This window comes from Hemitrygon akajei, chromosome 1, assembly GCF_048418815.1.
Source record: "Hemitrygon akajei chromosome 1, sHemAka1.3, whole genome shotgun sequence".
NCBI classification, from domain to species: Eukaryota; Metazoa; Chordata; class Chondrichthyes; order Myliobatiformes; family Dasyatidae; genus Hemitrygon; species Hemitrygon akajei.
Window position 1 is genome coordinate 212514589 of NC_133124.1, and position 23704 is coordinate 212538292.

A 23704-nucleotide genomic window follows, 5' to 3' on the forward strand; every position below is an offset into this window, starting at 1 on the left:
CAGCTTCATCTTTTAATGACAACTCACCAATTATTGTAAGTTGAGGAGCCTTCCACTTATTTCTGTAACATGCTGTAAGGTTTCACTGCTAATGTAATGGCCTCTCTGTGATGTTTCACTGCTGAGGTAATGGTTTCTCTGTAGCAGCAATGTTTGGGTTATGGCTAGAGATAACGGGGCTTTGGAATGCTGGGGCGATCCAATGAGAGAAATGTTGTTCATTCTTGTGAGTCTGGAAGAGAGATTTTCGCGGTCTTTTGTCGGGGAGAGATGAGGAGAGAAGACACTAATGGAGGGAGTTGGTAGAATGCCGGACAGAGTGGACTTGGAGTGAGGGTCCGAAGGTCAGCGACGATCGGAGGAAGTCAATGGTGGATGAACGGCTTATCAGTGAGCTCCAACATTGCGCAGTAGACTGTTTTGTGAGAGTGGGCCCTTTTTCTTTGTTTTATTTCTTTACTAACCATATAGTCAAAGTAAGAATTATAAAGCTCAATCGTTTAATTGCATATTGTGCACTGTTTGTTATTTCGGGGTACTGATTTATAACGGGGACATATCACGCAGCATCCACCCGAACAAGATTTCTTAAGTTTGGCCGGGCCAGGGGCTATCACCCCCTTATATTAAGCCACTAGCCAGACAGACACATACTTTATTGATCCCGAGGGAAATTGGGTTTTGTTACAGTCACACCAACCAAGAATAGTGTAGAAATATAGCAATATAGAACCATAAATAATTAAATAATAATAAGTAAAATATTCCAAGTGGAAATAAGTCCAGGACCAGCCTATTGGCTCAGGGTGTCTGACACTCCGAGGGAGGAGTTGTAAAGTTTGATGGCCACAGGCAGGAATGACTTCCTATGACGCTCAGTGTTGCATCTCGGTGGAATGAGTCTCTGGCTGAACGTACTCCTGTGCCTAACCAGTACATTATGGAGTGGATGGGAGACATTGTCCAAGATGGCATGCAACTTAGACAGCATCCTCTTTTCAGACACCACCATCAGAGAGTCCAGTTCCACTCCCACAACATCACTGGCCTTACGAATGAGTTTGTTGATTCTGTTGGTGTCTGCTACCCTCAGCCTGCTGCCCCAGTACACAACAGCAAACATGATAGCACTGGCCACCACAGCCTCGTAGAACATCCTCAGCATCGTCTGGCAGATGTTAAAGGACCTCAGTCTCCTCAGGAAATAGAGACAGGTCTGACCCTTCTTGTAGACAGCCTCAGTGTTCTTTGACCAGTCCAATGAAACCTTTTATGTTGGCCAAAGGATTCTAGAAGGGATCTCTGTTTAATATTACATCATTGTGTCTGTAGTCATATTCAACAGTAATATTAAATCATCTATAATAATTAGAGTCTGCAGAAATATTTAACAATTGCTGGGCTCTCTAGTGTTGAGGTCCAAAAGATTTGTATGCAATTGAAACCAACAGAATTACAAAGGGATCGTAGAAGTTTTGGAACATGGATTTCTAGGAATTGTGTTGGCTATAGTTAGTTAATGAAAAAAGAAACAGCCTTTTTTCTCTTGGTAAAGAGCAATTCTACCACACAAATTCAATTTAAATTGGCAGGTTACTATTAAACTGCAGAGTGCAATCTGGCTGCCTTGGGAATCATCCACTGCTCTTGAGAACAACTCCTCTGGTGTGATTACTTGATTGGATCTGAGTGACTGGCTAGAGCGTTTGCTGTCACCTGCTTTAGGGACAAGTGCAGATTAAGTGCTGCTTGTGTGAAGAGTGCACAACTCAGTTGTGAAGGACGAAAGTGGCAAATGATTGTCAATGTAATGCCCTCTACCAGCCTTTTGTAATCAGTCAAGGTAAATTGGCACTTACTTGTACCTGTGATCCACACCTCTCAAACTGGTGATTTTGGGGGTTTTAAGGACTTTTATAAACTGAGGAGACTTCATTCAGTGAGGATGGGTAATTATAGGCTGCAGTTGCTTTTTATGCTGTTTTCATCATGTACAGTGTTGGTTTGAAACCACAGATTGTGGCTCATGGTCCGCCATTGACCTAGGCACTTTATCAAGGTTGGCACTCCAGTCTGCCGTTTACAAAAAATAGTGCTGGATACTTTGTAAAGCAGGTAACAATGAATCATAAACACAAGAAAGTCTGCAGATGCTGAAAATCCAAAGCAACCCTCACAGAAAATGCTGGAGGAACTCAGCAGGTCAGGCAGCATCTATTAAAATGAATGTTTTGGGCCGAGGCCCTTCTTCAGGACTGGAAAGGAAGGGGGGAGATGCCAAATTTTTTTAAAAAAGTGTGGGGAGGGGTAGAAAAATTGCTGGAAGGTAATAGGTGAAGCCAGGTGGATAGGGAAGATAAAGGGCTGGAGAGGAAGGAACCTGATAGGAGAGGAGAGTGGAAAGTAGAAGAAAGGGAAGGAAGAGGTGATAGGCAGCTGAGAAGAGGTAAGAGGCCAGAGAAGAGGAAAGGGGGAGGGAATTTTTTTTTACCAGAAAGAGAAATCGATATGCATGTCATCAGGTTGGAGCTCACCCAGATGGAATATAAAGTGTTGCTCCTCCATCCTGAGGGTGGCCTCACTTTGGTAACTAAAATGTCTGGCCACCAGGAAGATTTTCCAGGCAATACAAGTTGCAGAGCAACGGCATTAGTGAAAGGTCTCAGCTTGGACTTAATTACTTTTAAGTGTTCACAAATTACATGTTTTTCAACACACAGCAAATGCTCAGGATACTCAGTAGGTTAGGCAACATCTACGGAGAGGCATAAGCAGTTTAATTCCTCTCTGTAAATGCTGCCTGACCTGCTGAGTCCCTCCAGCATTTTGTGTGTGTGGCTCTGCATTTCCAGCATCTGCAGAACCTCCAGTGTTAACTTTCCTTCAAGAAGGGCAGGATACTCACAAAGATACAATGCCCACATCTCCTCCCACCATCAAGCAATCTACATGCACAATACAGAACACACCCCATCTCCAGTCATCTTTTGTGCTTTTCAACATTGCAATATCCATATACACAAATTAATTTTTTATTGCTCTTTTCATTTAAAGTGATTTATCTACATTGGAAACCATGCCGTATTTTCTATTATTTTAATGCATTTGAGAAGATTAGTATAAATCACATTAAAAATTTAAGTCTCTCATTGAATGCAATCTTGTTTGGTTCTTCTGATGATCAATGAGCTGAAATGTTGAACTTTAAAATCTACAGAAATATTCCCATTATGTATATTTCCCCTGTATCCTTTCATGCCCGGACCAATCAAGAATCAACCTCTACCTTAAATATACATAAAGACTTGGCCTCCCCAGCTACCTGTGGCAAAGAGTTCCACAGATTCAAGTGTAGTTACCACCAGAGCAGAAATAACCAGGACCTCATCTTTAAATCAAGTCAAGTCACTTTTTATTGCCATTTTGACCATAACTGCTGGTACAGTACACAGTAAAAATGAGACAATGATTTTTCAGGACCATGGTACTACATGAAACAGTACAAAAACTGGACTGAACGACATAAAAACAACACAGAAAAAAACTACACTAGACTACAGACCTGCCCAGGACTGCATAAAGTCCACAAAACAGTGCAGGCATTACAATAAATAATAAGCAAGACAATAGGCACAGTAGAGGGCAGTAAGTTGGTGTCAGTCCAGACTTTGGGTATTGAGGAGTCTGATAGCTTGGGGGAAGAAACTGTTACATAGTCTGGTCGTGAGAGCCCGAATGCTTTGGAGCCTTTTCCCAGACGGCAGGAGGGAGAAGAGTTTGTATGAGGGGTGCGTGGGGTCCTTCATAATGCTGTTTGCTTTGTGGATGCAGCGTGTAGTGTAAATGTCTGTAATGGCGGGAAGACAGACCCCAATGATTTACTTGGAAGCTGTGCAGAGATCTAGCTGACCTTAAGTGTGGTGGTACATGCTTTCAGGCATTTGTATCTTCTGCTCAACGAGAGGTGAGAGAAGAGAGAATGTCTGGGGTGGGAGTAGTCTTTGATTAGGCTGGCTGCTTTGCTGAGGCAGTGAGAAGTATAGACAGGATTAAGTGGTTTCTCAAATTAGCAATACAAACATCTACCACTGATTCCTCAACTGTCCAAGGGGACTAGTCAGAACATGATCAAACACAGGAAACAAGATAATTTCAAGGACCATGATACTCACCTTGGCAGAAAGACTTTATTTTCCTTTTCTTCCTCTACTGCTACGCAGTAGACATACCAGTAACTGAAAGTGGGCACCAAAACAATTAAACAAACCTCAAATTTCAATTACTTAGGGAACACAATAACATCTGACAGTAGGGTTGTTGCTAAATTAGAAGAAGTATCGGGATTGCTAAATGCACGCTTGAGCATTTGAGCAAAATACTAAACATTAACATAATTTCTCTGGATATGAAACTGTGTTGTGGTGCCACGTTCATTCCACGCTAATATATGGAAGAGAATGTTGGACAATATCAAAGCAAAATGAGGAAAGACTCGAAGCTGCAGAAATGTGTTTTTTGAGAAGAATGATGAAAATATTGTAGAAGGACAGAGTAACAAAAGAGGAAGTGTTGTGAAAAGCCAGAATATGAAGCAAGCTGATATCATTAATCAGGAAACGGTAGCTGGAATTTCAGGGGCATGTACTGAGGAAAGAGAAAAAGAGAAGCTTGAACATCTTGCAGTGATGGGAAAAATTGATGGAAGAAAAAGTCACAGTCAACAGCGTATGACATTCAGGAGTTACATCAAGGGATGGACAGGCAAAAGTTCTGTAGAGCGTACTGGAATTTCTTATATTAAAGACAGATGATAGACCATGGTCACCCACATCATCCGACATGGCACATAAAGATGATGATGATGACTGGTATGTAGCAGCAATGGACAGCCTCTCCATGTAACAGCAACCCTTTGCTCGATTATTCTCCACAAACTTCCCCCACTCCAGTAGGGTTTTGACCCTTCCTGAAAGGATGTTTTCAGTTGTCCAGCTATTCTCACCACATAAAGTATAAAGTAAAGTCATGAGAGAACGAATATGCACAGTCCTAGGGTTGGGGAATCAAAAACTAGAGAGCAGAGTTTTAAGGATAAAGGGGAGATATTTAATTGGAAACTGAGGAACAACTTTTTTACTCAGAGGGTAGTCAATATTAGGATGAGCTGCCAGAGTAAGTAGTTGAGGCAGGTATGTTAACAACATTTAAAAGGTACTTGTGTAGGCTTTTGCAAATAAAACAAAGTGAGGTGTTTTATGTTTAATGAAAGCCAAAACACATTTTATTGAACTCCAAAACCTGAACACAAAAGTGTGCCAAAAATCTTTATGTAATTACATCATCAGGTCAGACCAGCTTCTTAAATTGAAACCCCAACTCAATATTGGTGGTTGTGAATTATGTACATTGCTCCCAATTATAATACTCTACATTTGGACAAGTACATAATTAGGAAAGGTTTGGGGGAAGCATATGGGACTAGGCAAATAAAGCGTACACATTTCATACAGACAGCACTTCCCCGTCGTGGGAGGTGGAAATGGGTAAGGCTCTGGTGAAGCCGGTGAATAGGCCAATTCCCTGTAGAGTGGATGCAATGGATTACAGAAACATTGATGAAATCCAACCATACCATCAACTTTGGATGACGGAGAAGGGAGGACATCAATGGCCTATGCTGTACTGGGAGCTAAAGGCCCAAGAAGAAGTACGATGGTCACCTGAACTACTGATTTGGCCTGTCCTTGTCCAGATGCAGAGCGACCACAACACAGCTGAAGAATTTTTTATTTTACATTTACTTATTGAGCAATACAGCATGGTAACAGTGCCTTTCGGCCCAGGAGCTCACGCTGCGCAATTATACCCATGTGACCAATTAACCTGCTGATACATAGGTCTTTGGACTGTGGGAAGAAGCCAGAGCACCCAGAGGAAACCCACACAGTCATGGGGTGAACAGACACTGTAAGAATTGAACCTACATCACCCATATTGTCCCTGCGTAACTCTAACAGCTATGATACTACGCATTAGCTGCTGAAATCTCATCACTATGCAAACATGGGAAAGTATCTTTGGTGTTTTTCCGTGTTATGGGTGTGCTGTTCTTGTCTCCACCCAGAAGTCCAGTTCCTACATGCAGGTCTATTAACCTCAGTATCAAGGCTTTCTGCGGTTAACAAAAAAAAAACTCAATTAAAATATTACTTACAAAATGAATTATTTTTAAAGCCTGCGAGTAGAATATTAACTTCATTTGCCAGTTCAGTGGAATTACATGGCGTGACAAATGTTTGACTATTCAGCACCTGCTTTACGTATACCATTATTCTTCAGTGGAAAATTCAACTTTCAAATTAGATGTATGAGGAAAAGCTTTAGAATCAGAGCTGCATGATTTTATATTAAATATTCAGATTTAAACCTTTGAAGAGATGGTAGATGTAATAGAAATTCTACGAAAAAATTTAAAGCATCAATTTCTGCTGCAGATTACTGTAACAATCTAATCACTCACTTCATCTCAATAAAGCTATTCTATCACCTTACATGAGGTCTCAAAGTTATTAGATAATCATGAAGGTTTTTTGTCTCACTTACAAATCCACACATCTTTGGAATGAGGGACGAAGTCTGAGACATATAGTCACAGGGACAGCATGCAAACTCCACACGGAGAGCACCCAAGGCCAGGAGTGAACCAGGGACTCTGGTTCTTGAAGGTAGTGGCTCCACCAGCCACCTCCCGGTTCCATTCTCATTTGTGCTATCTATCCCTTTGAAGGAGGGGTATTTAATCAAATACTGTGGCACCCAGACCTGATAGCCCTTTCCAAGCTTCCAGTAAAACGTTTACATGCAGCAGGATGCCTGGTTTACTGACTGCTGTCACCAAGTTGTATGATGTGCTCCTAAAGATTAGCTTTCTTTGTAACAGGCATATGGAAACATACAGTGAAATGCATCACTTGCGCCAGGACGGGAAGCTATAACAGGCGCCAAGCTTTCGGCGCCAACATACATTGCCCACAGCAGCGCCACTTTCATCTCAGACGGTCGAGGAAGTTTGGTGTGGGCCCCCAAATCCCAAGAACTTTCTAAAGGGGCACAATTAAGAGCATTTTGACTGGCTGCATTCCCTGGTATAGGAATTGTACTTCCCTCAATCACAGGACTGGTGCAGACAGCCCAGCGCATCTTTAGATGTGAACTTCCCCCTATTCAGGTCATTTACAAAGACAGGTGTGTAAAAAGGGCCCAAAGGATCACTGAGGACCTGAGTCACCCCAACCATAAACTGTTCCAGCTGCTAATAGCCGGGAAACAGTACTGCAGCATAAAAGCCAGGATCAATAAGCTCTGGGACAGCTTCTTCCACCGGACCATCAGACTGCTTAATTCATGCTGATACAACTGTATTTCTATGTTACATTAACTATCCTGTTGTACATACTATTTATTCTAAATTACTATAAATTGCACACTGTACATTTAGATGGAGACGTATCGTAAAGATTTTTACTCCTCGTGTATATGAAGGATGTAATTAATAAAGTCAATTCAATTCAATTTACCGTACATTTTTAGAATCTGGGAGGAGTCCAGAGCAGTTGGAGAAACCCATGCAGCCTTGTGGAGAGCGTACAAACTCCTTATAGACAGCTGCTGGAACTGAAGCCCAATCTGACAGCTAGCTCTGCTGCAAAGTGATACGCTAACCGCTACGGACACGTCTCCGCAAAAGAGCTTGAACAGACAAGTTTCAGTTCCAGTCAAAGGTGGTAGCTGAAATTACGCCATGCTCTACAAGTAGAATAAACGCTCCTTGGCCAAGTTATTAGGTACAGCTGTACACTGGCTTGTTAATACAAATACTTCATCAGCCAATTATGTGGAAGCAACTCAAGGCATAAAAGCACACAGGCATGGTCAAGAGGTTCAGTTATTGTTCAGACCAAACATCAGAATGGGGAAGAAATGTGATCTAAGTGACTTTGACTGTGGACTGCTATCTGGTGCCAGGCAGGGTAGATTGAGTATCTGAGAAACTGCAGCGCTCTGGGGATTTTCATGCACAGCAGTCTCTAGAGTTTATAGAGAGTGGTGTGAGAAAGAAAATAATATCCAGTGGGTGGTAGTCCTGTGGGTGAGAGCAGCTTTTTAATGACAGAGGTCAGAAGAGAATGGCCAGACTGGAAGTTGATATTGCAGCAGAAGACCATGAATATACACTCCGTGGCCACTTCATTAGGTACAGGACGTACGGGATAAAGTGGCCACTGACTGTACTGTACAACCCGGTCCTCCTGCTGGTTTTATCCATCTACAACCTACACATTCTACACAGTGGGTTCTGTTTTGGTTCCATCTGCTCTTCACTTCTTCCATAAATGTTTATTACCTTCCTGACCTATCAGATTCCAGCAATGGTAACCTTTGTGTTCTGGTTTCTCACTCTCTTAGCTCTCTCCACCTTTACCCTCCCCTCCCTCCACCAGGCTCCATCTGCTTCCACCTTCATCTACCTGCTCTGTCTCCAAACTCTACTCCTCCCTTCTCAACTTACCTGACTCTAACTCCCTTCAGAACAGGGAGAACAAAACGGATTTTTCGTAATATTCCGTCTCAAGCTAAACAAGGCAGCGAAGACGGGATTGGAGGAATTTAAGAGTCCATGATGACTGAAAGATGCTACAGGATAGGAGATACATTGACAACCATATCTAGAGAAATATGGAGGTCCTACTGAAAGCCCTAGATAAAGTGAATGTGAAGAGGATATTTCCTATAGTGGGGAGTGACAGAGTGATGGCTAAGACCAGAGGGGTAGAATAGAAGGACGTCCCTTTAGAGCAGAGATGAGAAGTAATTTCTTTAGCCAGAGGGAGGCGAATCCATGGAATTCATTGCCGCAGACGGCTGTGCAGGCCAAGTCATTGGGTATATTTAAAGCGGAGGCTGATAGGTTCTTGATTAGGAAGGGCATCACAGGCCATCGACTGGAGGCAGATGATGGGGTTGAGAAAAATAAATCAGCCTTGATGGAATGGCAGAGCAGACTCAATGGGCCGAATGGTCTAATTCTATTCCTACGTGTTATCAACTTTCATCTCTATCACTTGCCAGCCCGTTCTACCACTCCACCTTTTCTTTTTATGAATATTCAGTACAATCTTGCAGCTGTCTGCCCACAATGAACATTCTCTTCAACTATAACACTCTATTCTGCACTTGTTTAACCCTGTACAGCCCCAATGCTCTGTGCAATAAAATTATCTGTATGAACTGCATGCAAGACAAGCTTTTTACAGCGCATCAGTAGACATGGCAATAATAACAACATCCACAGTTCCTATCCCCCCACAGGAGCTGCTCGCTCTGCTGAGTTCCTCCATCGGTTTGTCTGTGCTCCAAATTCCAGCATCTGCAGTCTCACATATCTCCATATTTCAGAAACAACTCGTACACTGAAGTGACGATATTGAGTTTTAGAAGTCCTCTGGGAACAAGTCACTCTAGCCAAGGTGAATGCACAGGGGTATTGGTGTGTACTGCTGTGTGAACGTGACCTCTTCTGGAAGGGTATATTGAGTGGCGGGGTGGAAATATGTCTCCGCCAAAGGGGGTGAAAGGCACTCCTTCCCTCCGCTAGCCTGCAGATCTCCCTTGGGCAAAGTGTAGCACCTGCTTAGCAGCCCCCCCCCGATTAGGGTCATGTGAAACCATGGGAGCAGCTGGTGGATGGTCATATAAGCAGCTGGTGCATATCACAAGTCCTAGTTATGCGACCGCTGACGCCAGGCAATCTCTGAAGAGTATTGATAATGGCTGGGGTCACCCGTCTTGTAAAGACACTGCCCAGAAGAAGGCAATGGCCAACCATTTATTTAGAAAAATTTGCCAAGAACAGTCATGGCCAGGGAAAGACCATGATTACCCAATCATACGATGTGGCATATCGTGAACAAACATTGAAAACACAGGCACACGTAGTTGCTTATAAGGGAACAATCATTTAGGGGAGGTTGGAGGTAGTTTTCCCCTGTTGCCTCCTATCTGGTCTGGTCAGGACGGAAACCGACCCTTCGGTCCAACTAATCCATGAGAACGTCAGCATCCTCCCTGCCAATCTTAGCTGCCTGTGTTCGGCCCATACCCCTCCATGTACCTATCTAGTGTACATCTCTTGCACCATAAGACACTGCAGTGACACAGCTAATAGAGCTGCCATCTGACAGCTCCACTGACCCCCGGTTTCAATCAGTGTGAGGACCGCATAGTTCTTCCTGTGGTCACATGTGTTTCCCCGGGTGCTCCCATTACCCTCCCACCTCAAACTGGGGAAGGATGCAATTCACCACTGTGAGTAGTGTGTGCTGCTGTAGATGTGTAGGAGAATCTGGGGGCAGCTGATGAGGATATCGAGAGAACAAAAAGATAAGATTAATGTAGAATTAGTACAAATAGGTGGTTGATGATCATCATAGACTCAATGGGCCAAAGGGCCTGTTTCCAAGTTGTAACTCTCTATGACTCTGTAGCTCAATAACCTCATTATCTATTTTGAGGCAGAAAGATCTCTTGATATTTGATTCAAACAGTTAAAGAGAATGAAGATAAAATTTGTGCTTTTCTCTGTGTTTAGAAGGATTCAAAGTACATTTATTGTCAAGGTCTGTATGCATTATACAAACCCTGAGTTTCGTCTTCTCCACAGACAGCCACGAAACAAAGAAAAAGCACAAAACTCATGAGCGCTACCTACTTTATTATTTCCTATTTTTGCACTACTTATTTAGTTTAGCTATATATACTGTAAACTTCACAGATTTCTTTTTCTCTCTATCATCGGGTATTGCATCGTACTGCTGTCGCAAAGCTACAGAGTTTTACAACGTGTTACTGACATTAAACCTGATTCTGATTCTGAAACGCAAGCTTCATTTCCAAAGACCACCGAGTTTTGCTTTGTAATCTGGGTGACAGAAATTACACTGCAGCTCAGACATCTCCTTCTGGCTGGGTGCTGACAAGTGAGTTATTTGGCAGAGAAGCGCACTTGACATTTATTCTGCACCAGTTAATTGGGCAGCTGATAAAATGTTCACTCTCTCATATTGGACAAATTGCCTAACGTGCTTCAAGGAACAGATGTAATGTGCTCGCTGTGTCTGAGAAGCCCATTGATACACAGGAGGGTAACTCTGCTATCTGTGACGAGAGCTGGTAGACTGTACCAGCGAGGCTGGTAAGGACTCAAGTGCTGAAGTATCTGAGACTAGAATCGAGACACGATTTCGAGACTGAGATGAGAACAAGGTTCTTGACTAGATGCTAGACGAAAACCTAACAAGACTAGACGAGAATCCAAACGAGACAGGAATCCAAAATGCAATCACAATCTGAACCAAAGTTGAGCTGACAATTGTGCACCAAACACGAGTTCAGCTGCTATTTAAAGATCCAGATCTTGGCACCAAAACATGGCCATCGATTAGCGGAAAAGCCATAATCTTTGAAGGGACCAAGATAGCTAACTATACTCTGGCGAACTGGAGCATCTAAACCCCGGAGGCTGGCACAGTTGAGTGTGTAACGTAACACTGTCCACATTCCCTCCTCCTATTGAAGCTGCACTGAAAGATATCTTCATTTCAACTGCAGTTCACAGTGTGGGATTTTCACAGACAATCTGGTCTCCTGTAGTGAAAACCATGAGGGCTTTTTGTTAACAGAAGCCAGAGGCCACAACAAGGTACTGTAACCACAGTCCTTGGAAGTCTCCACCATAGAGATTGTTACTTGTGCCCAAGCCCAGAACATCCTCATAGTTGTGTGCAAGAGCTTCTTGAAGCCTGTAATGGATCAGAGCTTGTAAAAAAGAATAAAGCTCTTTATGTGCCTGAAAACAACTGTGGTAGCAAGAAAGCTCACCAATGGCTCTGCTTGCTGGGACTTGAGCACCTGAATTATAGGAAAAGGTTGAATAGTTTAGGAAGTAGGAGAATGAAGGAAGATTTGATAGCGGTATACAAGATTATGAGTGGTATAAATAGGCAAGCAGGCTTTTTCCACTGAGGTCGGGTGAGACTAGAACTAGAGGTCATAGGTTAAGGGTGAAAGGTGAAATGCTTAAGGAGAACATGAAAAGACACTTCTTCACTCGGTGGGTGGTGAGAACGTGGAATGAGCTGCCAAATGAAATGGCGGATGAGGGTTTGATTTCAACATTTAAGAGAAATCTGGGTAAGTACATGGATGGGAGGGGTGTGGAGGGTTATGATCCAGGTACGGATCGATGAGACGAGGCAGAGTAATGATTCAGCATGCGCTAGCTACGACCTTGTTGTGGCAGGGAGGCTTGTGAGTGCCTGAGATCCTGTGGGCGATGCTGTCTGGACTTTAGCCATTCAGCACTAACTCCTGGTTCAGTCAGCCCTTGGTGGTAAGGTCAAAGGGGAGGCTCCAGACACTAAAAGCTCATTGGTGGAGCTGGCGGAAGATGGTGACACATCACAAGTGTAGCGAAGGCTGAGGAAGGCTGCAGCAGCGAAGGATCCCCAGTCATCTTGTATTCCATGACAACAAACCCTGACCCTTAACTGCCAATGCCCGTGCATCAGTGACCCCATGTTAAACAAAGTTGCACGCAGGCATTCTCCAATAAAGAAACCCACCCTAATATCCTGGATCAGACTCTACATCCACCTGAGGACCTGTCGATAGACAACTCCTTAGGAGAACAACATACTCGACTTGAGTGATCGCACTACTGCAATGGTCTACGATTTTATGATTCTGTGAAGCCTCTAGGCCCAGACACACTCAACCCTTAGGGCACCAGGCAAGGTAATTTGATTCAAAACTATTGGTTTATTGATCATTGCAGAGTGTCTCTCTAGTGCTTCCCACTCCCTTCCTTCTCCCTGCCCATTTTCCCAACCATAATTTCCCTCTCCCTGCCCCCATCTAGTTCTCAGACCACAATAGAGACCCAGATCAGAATCAGGTTTCTCATCACTCACATATGTCACAAAATCTGTTTTTTTTGCAGCAGTATAGTGCAATCAGGTGGACAGGGTGGAGATACATCTCTACCAAAGGAGGTGTAAGGTGCTCCTTCCCTCCACTAGCCTGCAGGTCACCCTTGGGCAAGGTGTAGCACCTGCTTAGCCCCCGATCAAGGTCACATGAAGTCATGGGAGCATGCGGTGGATGGTCATATGAGCAGCTGGTGCACATCACAAATCCTGGTTATGTGACCACTGACACCAGGCAGACAGTCTCTGAAGAGTACTGATAATGACTGAGGGTTACCCGTCTTGTAGAGGTACTGTCCAGAAGAAGACAATGGCAAACCACTTCTGCAGAAAAGTTTGCCAAGAATAATCATGGTCATGGGATCGCCCCCATCATATGACATGGCACATGATGCTGATGTCATATTGTGTGGCACATGATGATGATGCGTACAATGCAATACAGTACTGTGCAAAAGTCTTAGGTGCCCTAGCTCTATATATATATAGATATATATGTGTGACAGCTCCTCAACTTGATGTAACAGATGTAGCTTAACCTTTTAAGGGTAAATAAGTATCTCAAGACACAGCCAGCAACTGACAATTTTGCAACAAGATATTGCTTAACAGTCATAAGATGGGGAAGTGCATAATCAAAACCTACACCACTTTAATCCTGGGCTTTGGATCAGAACAGTCCACCATATCAAGAGCTGACTCTCATTTGGATTCCAACTGATAATGAAGATTAATGTTCCTGTGGCCAGCATTAAAACAATCCACACAAACACTGTCACTGTCTTTTCATCTGGTCCTATGTGACACCACTCTATTCAACCTAGCTGACAGATACAACTTCAGTAATAAATATCTTGCTAACAGATTCTGAATCAGTAATACAGAGTGCATGTTAGTTGATTGAAAGGAAAATCTACCCGTGTAACCCTGGGCATTGATCATCCTGTATTTAATGCATGGCCAGGGGCAGTGCACTATTCAAGATATCAGCCTTCTAAGTTGGTTTTCTTTTAGTGTGGATTGTAGATTTGCCACAACCTTCTCCACAGGACAGTAGATTATCCTGGCTTTTGTTTCCACTTATTAGTGTTGTGCAACTAAAGGAACTTCCACTTTCATTTCTTCAAACATCTTGTTGTCCCCACATTCATTACCAGGCCTTTAACACCAATGCCCATGAACAGAAAAGCCTACAGAAAGTAGTGGATACAGCCCACTTATCCTTGCAAATGGCACAAGTGCTACACCTGCCCCTACACTACCATTTTCAGGGCCCCAAACAGTCCTTTCAGGTGAGGCAACACTTTACCTGTTCGGGTCATCTACTGTAAATGTTGCTCCCAGTGTGGACTCCTTTATATCGGTGAGACCAGACATAGATCGGGAGACCACCTCACTGAGTACCAATGCTATGTCTGCCAGAATAAGGGGGATGTCCCAGTAGCCACCCACTTTAATTCTACTTCCCATACCCATTACAGGAGAAGAGGAGCCCATGCCCTCCTCTACTATTGTGATAAGGCCACACTCGGGTTGGAGGAGCAACACCTTTTATTCTGTCTGGGTAGCCTCCAACCTGTGGCACAAACATTGATTTCTCAAACTTTGGTAATTTTGGTAATTCACCATTCCCCATTCCTGTTTCACTCTCTTACCTTATCTCTCCTGCCCATCAACTCCCTCTGGTGCTCCTCCCCTTTCCCTTTCTTCCATGGCTTTCTGTCCTCTCCTATCAGATTCCCCCTCCTCCAGCCATGTATCTCTTTCACCGATCAACTTCCCAGCTCTTTCCTTCATCCCCTCCCCTCTCCAGGTTTCACCTACCACCTTGTCCTTCTTCCCCTCTTCCTCCCAACTTCCTACTCCGACTTCTCATCTTATTTCTAGTCCTGATGTAGGGTCTGAGCCCAAAAAATAGAGTTTCCTCTTGTACAACTAAAAGAACTCCCACCTTCATTCCTTCAAACCTCTTGTTATCCCCAAATTCACTCCCAGGCCTTTAACACCAATGCCCATGAACAGAAAAGCCTACAGAAAGTAGTGGACACAGCCCAGTCCATCGCAGGCTAAGCCCTTCCCAGCACTGTGCATATCTTGAAGGAGTGCTACCATAAGAAAGCAGCATCCATTATCAAACACCTCGACCATCCAGACCACGCACCCTTCTCACTGCTCCCATTGGCCAGAAAGTACAGGAACCTTAGGTTCCACACCACCAGTTCCAGGAACAGTAATTACCCTTCAACCATCAGGATCCTGAACCAGCACGGATAACTCCACTCACCTCAACACTAAATTCATTCCACAACCTAAGGACTCACTTTCAAGGATTCTACAACTCACGTTCTCAATAATATTTATTTATTTATTATTATTACTACTTTTTTTTGTAATTGCACAGTTTATCTTCTTTTGCACATTGGTTGTTTGTTTGTATGTAGTTTTTCATTGATTCCGTTGTGTGTCTTTGAATCTGCTGTGAATATCTGCAAGAACGTGAATCTCAGGGCAGTATATGGTGACATATGCTTTTGATAATAAATTTACTTTGAATTTTGAAGAGATGGTACTCTCACAGAGCAGGAGGGGAACAATCTGACAAGGGTTCACAAACTCATAGTGTTAACTCTGTTTCCCTCTCCACAGATGCCGCCCAGCCTGCTGAGTGTCTCTAGCATTCTCTGTTTTTCATTCATATTACCAGTGTCTGACCATAAGAGGAAAAGGGATAGCAGCAGAATCAAACCATTCAGCCCATTGGGTCTGCTTGCTTAAATCATGGCCGATTTATTTTCCCTCTCAATCCCATACTCCTGCCTTCTCTCCATAACCATTGATGTCTTTACTAATCAAGAACCTATCAACCTCAGCTTTAAATAGACCAACGACTTGCCTTCCATAACCATTCATGGCAATGAATTCCACAGATTCACCAGCCTCTGGCTAAAGAAATTCCTCCCCATCTCTGCTCTAAAGGAGCATTTTTCTATCCTGGTGTTGTGCCCTCTTATCCTAGACTCTGCCACTATAGGGAATCTCCTTTCCATATCCATTCTATCCAGGCCTTTCAATTCTCCAGTATGCAAAGTCTGCAGTTTTATTGTTTTATCTTTACGGGATTTGTCTATGTTTCCCATGCCTTCTTTTCTATTTGTGTCCCAAGGAAAATGAGGCAAGCGGCAATGAAATGACAACGCTTCCCACCTTAAACTTCCTTCTCCAATGATAATTCACATAGCTATTTACAAAGCTTCACACCAACGGTGACACACTGCAACCCAATTCTTTTTTTTTGGCATAAGCTTCAGGATTCTGTTAAGGTCCAGAGCTGAGAGAACCCGTTATTTCCTTGGTCACTAGTGTTAGGATCAACTCTATCGACCACACACATTTACACTCAGTGACCACTTTGTTAGATACATACACCTGCTCGTTAATGTGAATATATAATCACCCAATCAGGTAGCAGCAATTCAATGCATAAAAGCATGCAGACGTGGTCGAGGGGTTCAGTCCTTGTTCAGACCGAACATCAAAATGGCGAAGAAGTGTGTTCAAAGCCGCTTCGACTGTGGAGTGCCTGTTGATGCCAGTAAGGCGCGGTTTTAGCATCTCAGAAACCGCTGATTTCCTGGCACTTTCACAAACAATAGTCTCCAGAGTTTACAGAAAAAGGTGCAAACAACATCCAGTGAGCATCAGCTCTATGGGCAAAAACACCTTGTTAATGAGAGAGGTCACAGGTGAATGGCTAGACAGGTTCAAGCTGACAGGAAGGCGACAGTAACTCAAATAACCGCACGTTACAACAGAGGCGTGCTGACAAGCGTCTCTGAACACACAACACATTGAACCCTGACATGGATGGGCTACAGCTGCAGAAGACCACAGACATAAACTCAGTGGCCACTTTACTAGATACAGGAGGTTGCTAATAAAGTGTACACAGAGTGTTTGAATTAATTATCTGCTGCTCCCATCTTGAATTGCTGCCCATCATTCTGCCTACTTTTAAGCTGAAAACAAACTGCTGGAGGAAGTCTAGCACCTCTAGGCCTTCTGGCTGGGAAAAGGAGAACCTTGGACGTTGTAAACAGGGCAGGGTATTTCTTCCAACGGAAGATTTAATGGATTTGGTACTGAGCTTCCCACAGGAAACAGACTTCAGTGAGTGTGACCTGATTCACCTCTGCAATTGACTAAGCCGGTGTTTTTCTCAGAATTCATTCCTTCTCCAGTTTCAGGTCATAAAAGGTTAGTCATTCAAAACTGAGGAGAGATGTTTTCCCCTGTACAGTAGCAAGTCTTTGGAATTCTCCAACCAAGGAATGCGGAGGCACAGTCAGTGAGCTTATTCAGGGCAAAGATTTGTATATGTTAAGGGATTCAGGGGACAAGAGGACGAAAATGGCAAAAAAGTTAAAACCCACCCGTGATCCCACTGAATTGTGGAGCATAATCATAATGGGCCGAATGGCAGAAATCTCTCGCATTGCACATAAAAAGGAATAAACGGTCAGTGTTTTGGGCTGAGACCGGAGATGAAGGGTCTCAGCCTGAAATGCAAACTGTTTATTCCTTTTCATGGACACTACCTGACCTGCTGAGTTCCTCCGGCATTTTGCTTGTGCTGCTCTGGATTTCCAGCACCCACAGACCTCTTTGTGTTAATCGGTTTCTCTTGCTCTTCTGTTCAGATTTTTGGAAGCCCTTCACAGTAAGTCCACTCAAAACCCTTGTGTCTACTGAATCAGAACATTGGGATTTGAACACCAAATGAAAGTCCAGCTGTTTGAAGTGTTCAAGGCCTGACTGGTTTTAAATCATGTAATGAGACACAGCTCCAGATTCAGTCACATTCAGGGTGGCACATTAGCATGGTGGTTAGTACGACACCTTACAGTACAGGTGACCCAGGTTCAATTCCTGCCACTGCCTGTAGGGAGTTTGTACGTTGTCACGGAGACCACTTGGGTTTCCTCCAGGTGCTCCAGTTTCCTCCCACAGTCCAAAAACAAACCGGCTGATAGGTTAATTGGTCGTTGTAAATTGTCCTGTGATTAGGCTAGGGTTAAATCAGGGGATTGCTGGGCTCGAAGGGCTGGAAGGGCCTATTGCACACTGTATCTCAGTAAATAATGTCAAGGCAAATGGGATTGAAGTTCCCGTGCTGACAGATTTAGTCATCTTGAATACAAGCCAAGGTTTATTTTTGGGTAAACTTCGCCTGCAGTACTTGTCCCTTCACATTCGCTGCATGCACAGGCTAATTCCATCTTTGCCCAACAACGCTAAGTTTTCCTAATTCAGTATTACGCTGTCGGTCTCACATCAGCAGTGTCCTATCAAGGTTCTGGAAGATTCCAGCAGAGTTGCTGAGTCAGGCAGAATGAGCTGTTTTAAGAGGGAGACAGGCTGCCCCTATAGTCACTGCAACCCTGCCACACTGCAGTTCAGTTTTAGAAATGTTAGGCATTAACTCTGCTTTATGTACTTAACCTCCAACTGTATTGATACAACTCCACCACATCAATCCACAGTAACCTTACTAGATGATACTCTTCACAAAAAAAGTCAATGCAAAACTATCAAGAAGCAAAGTGGCAGATTGTAACACTGAAACTGCGAGCTGTTGGTCTCTCCTCTCGTTGAGCCCCTCCAGTGAGAGAGAGAGAGCTTGTCTGAGTTGTAAGTGTTGGGATGGATGGTAGTTTTTGATGGACTCCCGATCCATGGTCTCTTTGGAAGCTTTGCTGTTGTTTGCATGGTGGGGCGGGGTGGGGGGGGTTGCTGCTGCTGCTTGTGCGTGGGAGGGGGGAAGGGGGGCTTTAGGGCTGTAATTTTCTCTGTGATTCATTGTTTGGGGTTTTTCTTGTGTTTTGTGGATGACTGTGAAGAGTAAGAATTTCATGTTGTATACTGTACACATTCCCTCATACTAAATGGAACCATTTGAATCAAATGTAAGACTCAAGATTCAGGATTGTTTATTGTCAATCTTCAATACACAAGTGTAAAGAAGAGCACAATGATTCTTACTCTGGATCCAATGATGAGGCCTAGGTCGGTTGTGGTCGACCATGGATGCTGAAGCCTAGCTGTCGAGATACGCAAGCCCGGGCAGTACGATATGGAGAGCAAGCTGTTGCCCATGTAGCAAGCTCCCCCTCTCCACACATCTGATGAACCCAGAGGACCAGCAGAGACCGATACAGTTTGGTACCAGCCTTAGGGACTTCAGCTCTGGATTTTTCTCTCTGGGGTGGTTTACTCCCAAAGCCTTCCCCATGAGCAGGTACAGCCGCAAGGCAGCGGAGATTTGAGATCAGAGTTTTCCTTCTCCTAGATCAGCTGCCAACCACGGCTGACGAGCCCCATCTGCCTGAAGCGACTGGTTTAAGACACCAGTAGGAGCGGTTCCGCCAGGCTTAGTAATGAGCTACACGTGAATGCCTGGAACTGGACTTGGTTGTCAGAGGCTATTTGAGATGCATGCAATTGGGAGCATTTAATAGGTAGTGGGAGCTTGTCCCCATTACCACCCCCAGATCCAACAGAGCATTAAAAAAACTTAACAAGCATAAAGATCACATTAAAGAAACACATGACAGATATAAATACACAAGATTAGCTTATATACATAGACTAATTGTATGTAATGGACATAAGGCGACTCTGACAGGAAATCAGTAGTGGTGGTGAGGTGGGGGGTTAATAAATGGAGGTGTTATTTAGTGGGGTAGTAACTGCTTTTGAGCCTGATGGTCCTAGTGTGACTGCTATGTATCCTCTTCCCTGACGGGAGAGGGACAAACAGTCCATGTGAGTAACTTATGGGTGGATTTTGCTGAGAAGTTCTATATTACCATTCTTCGTAGATTGGAGATGGTCAATGTACCAATGTCAGCGTCACATTCAGCGGGGTGCTGGGGAATATTCCCCTTTCAGTTTACCAGTGCTACCAGCTGCAGCTTTCAACAAACTCCCCAAGCCTTCATTTTGAATGGAAATTCAAGCAGGGAGAAATACACTTTATTAGGTACACCGGCACACCTGCTCGGTAATACAAATATCTAATCAGCCAATCGCGTGGCAGCAACTCAATGCATAAAAGCAAGCAGACACGGTCAACAGGTTCAGTTGTTGTTCAGGCCAAACATCAAAATGGGGAAGAAACATGATCTAAGTGACTTTGACCATGGAATGATTGTTGGTGCCAGGTGGGGTGGTTTGAGTATCTCAGAAACTGCTGATCTCCTGGGATTTTCACACACTACAGTCTCTAGACTTTACAGGGAATAAATTACAGACAACTGCTGCAAATATTTCAACAGATCAGAGCATTCACCTGAACCAGAAAGACCTTTGGAGACACATGAGGAGGTTGACACTGAAATCTGGAGCAACACACAATCTGGTGGAGGAACTCAACAAGCCAAGGAGCAGGAGGAAAGGAATTGTCAATGTTTCAGGCCTCAATTCAGGGTTTCAACATGAACAATCGATGATTCCTTTCCTTCCACAGATGCTGCTCGACCTGCTAAGTTCCTCCAGCAGACTGTTTGTCACTCCTTCAGTTGACCTGGCAAATTTCTGTTCAATCACAGTATAAAGGCATCGTAGGTGAGGCTGCTATTGTTTCCCACAACCTTGTTCCAAACCAGAACATCTTTTAAGATGAAGCCACACTCAGGGTGGAGGAACAACACCTTGTATACCAGCTGGGTAGCCTCCAATCTGATGGCATGAACACTGACTTCTCTAACTTCTGTTAATGCCCCACCTCCCCTTCTTACCCCATCCCTGATATATTTAGTGTTTTCCCCCCTCCTTTTCTTTCTCTGTCTTTCTGCCTGTTCTCCATCTCCCTCTGGTGCTCACCTCCCTCTTTCTTTCTCCCTAGGCCTCCCGTCCCATGATCCTTTCCCTTCTCCAGCTCCGTATCCCTTTTGCCTATCACCTTTCCGGCTCTCAGCTTTACCCCACCCCCTCCAGTCTTCTCCTATCATTTCAGATTTTCCCCTCTCCCTCCTACTTTCAAATCTCTTCCTATCGTTCCTTTCAGTTAGTCCTGATGAAGGGTCTCGGACCAAAACGTCGACAGTGCTTCTCCTTACAGATGCTGCCTGGCCTGCTGTGTTCCACCAGCATTTTGTGTGTGTTGCTTGAATTTCCAGCGCCTGCAGATTTCCTCGTGTCATCTTTTAATTTGATGTTTTTACTTAATTAAAAATGAATTACTGATGCAAATTCAGCTACTGAGGTGGGACTTGAACTCAGATCCTTGAACGATCCGCACCTTCCCTCCTCCACCAAGAGGACGGCACCAGTGAGCTGATGAGATAAATAAACCCTTGAAGTCAGGACGGGTGAAGATCAGATCTTATTTGTGGTGATGAGATTTCAAACCAATGTCCACATAACCAGCAAGTAGAACGTGTGATTAGTCAACATCAGAGACTGACCTTGGTTTGAATGCGATCCAGAATGTTCTTGAAATCCAGGTCTTCGTAATAATGTTTGATCCCTTCTCGTACATTGGCTTTAAATACCAGGAGCACCTGAGGGAGAAAAGCAATCAAAGGAATCAGAAGCTCTCCAAGACACAATTAGTGAGAGGCCACTTCTTTGAGGTGTGCAAGATATTTCAAGGCCTAGGTCGATTGGACAAACAGAAGCTTTTTCCCCAGGGTGGAAATGGTTGATACCAAGAGGCATAATTTTAAGCTGATTGGAGGAAAGTATTGCGGGGGGGGGGGGGGGGGGAGGGAAAGAGCTGTCAGAGTTAGTTTTTTTTAAACACACAGAGCGGCGCATGGTGGAACACACAGCCAGGGGTGGTGGTAAAGGCAGATGCATTACGGTCACTTAAGAAATTCTTAGCTATGCACATAGATGCTAGGAAAATGGAGGGCTCTGTGGTAGGGAAGGGTTGGATTGATCTTTAAGACTACGTTTAGAGGTTAGCACAACATTGTGGGCCGTAGAGCCTGTATTTTACCTAAGTGTTCCCTGTTCTATGTTTAACTTAATTCTCAGATTGCAAGACTGCAAAGAATCAATCACAGGAGTACCAACTATCATTTTTGATATTTTTCAGCTTTCATGAACATCAAGTTGAGTTCTGCTTTGCTGAAAGATGTGTATTGCCTTTCCCAGCATCTTTTTCTCCCCAAGCCCCAGAGCTCTCAACACCCAGACCTCTAAAGATTTGATCAATTGATGACTTTTAATCTGGTTGGCTGCCCTATCAGACCACTGCAGTATCACTGCCCAGCCCAATGTTGGCACGTAAGCACTGCCATTGACAGTCTTTGGAAGGGCAGGAGAAATTGGGAACTTGCCCTCACTTAGGAATATGCAGCAGCCAGCATAATGACAAAGATTTTGTTTTGGGCTGTCATGGACTTCAAAGGTTGGCTTGTAAGTCAATGGTAGGAATGTTTCCCAGTAGATGTGGTCCCCAATCAAGCACCTTAAGGGCCTGCACATCAAAGACAAAAGTAAATTTATTATCAAAATATGTACTGTATACATTGTTTGTCAGTCTTTGTTGACATATAATTTTTTTCCATAAATTCTATTGTATTTCTTAATTTTCCTATAAAAGCCTGCATTGTGGGCCAAAAGGCCTGTGTCTGTGCTGTAGTCTTCTATTCGATATCATCTCCTTACCCTTTAAAAAAGAACGATGGTTTTTTCTGTAATTATGCATTTTAAAGTTAAAAAGACTTAATTAAAAAGTGGCAAAAATAAATCAAATTAAAATTAAATTGAATGAGAATTCCAGAGGCATAAATACTAATTTCATTATGTAGTGAAATTTGTTGTTTGAGGCAGCAGTACAGTGCAATAAGTAAAAATAAGCTAGAAGTTACAATAGGAAATATATTTTTAAAATTAAATTGAATTAGTGTAAAAAAGAGCAAAAATAGTGCAACAATGTTCATGGCTTGATTCATTGTTTGTTCAGAAATCTAATGGCAGAGGGCTGTTCCTAAAATGTTGACTGTGTATCTTCAGGCTCCTGTACCTCCTCTCTGATGGTAATAATCAGAAGAGAGCATGTCCTGGGTGATGGTAGTCCTTAATGATGGATACCCGCCCTTTATAAAAGAGGTCACTCATGCCAGGCAGACAACCTCTAAGGAGTATTGATAATGGCTAGGGGTCAGCCATCTTGTAAAGGCATTACCCAGAAGAAGGCAATGGCAAATCATTTCTGTAGAAAATCTGCCAAGAACAATCATGCTCATGGAAAGACCGTAAAAGCCCACATCATACGACATGGCATAACGAATGAACAAAGGAATAGCAGGAATGTTCATTTATTTTCTTCATAGAGTCATAGATTCATAGAACACTTCAGCACAGAAACAGGCCCTTCAGTCCATCTAGTCTGTGCCAGACCATTAATCTGCCTAGTCAGCCTGCCTAGGTGGCGCCACAAGCCGGTGTTGCTCCACCGTAGTCATTAACTTTCTGTGCCAAGTGGTTGAGTGGCCGAGTAATACACTCAGTGGCAACTTTATTAGCTTATCCACTGATGTCTATTATAAACCCACTACTCCCACCACTACCTGGACTATACCTCTTCTCATCCTGTTACTTGTAAAAACGCCATCCCCTTCTCTCAATTCCTCTGCCTCCACTGCATCTGT

The 23704-nt window shown here is 43.6% G+C and overlaps 1 protein-coding gene across 4 annotated transcripts in view; it reads right to left on the reverse strand.

The window, feature by feature from the left end:
• LOC140735263 (tetraspanin-15-like) overlaps positions 1-23704 on the reverse strand; it is a 240030-nt gene that overhangs the window by 124740 nt on the left and 91586 nt on the right. For all 4 annotated transcript variants that reach the window (XM_073060147.1, XM_073060128.1, XM_073060120.1 and 1 more), the window contains exon 4: positions 21509-21604. In XM_073060147.1, the coding sequence (XP_072916248.1) occupies positions 21509-21604 (96 nt within the window). The remainder of the gene's footprint in view (positions 1-21508; positions 21605-23704) is intronic.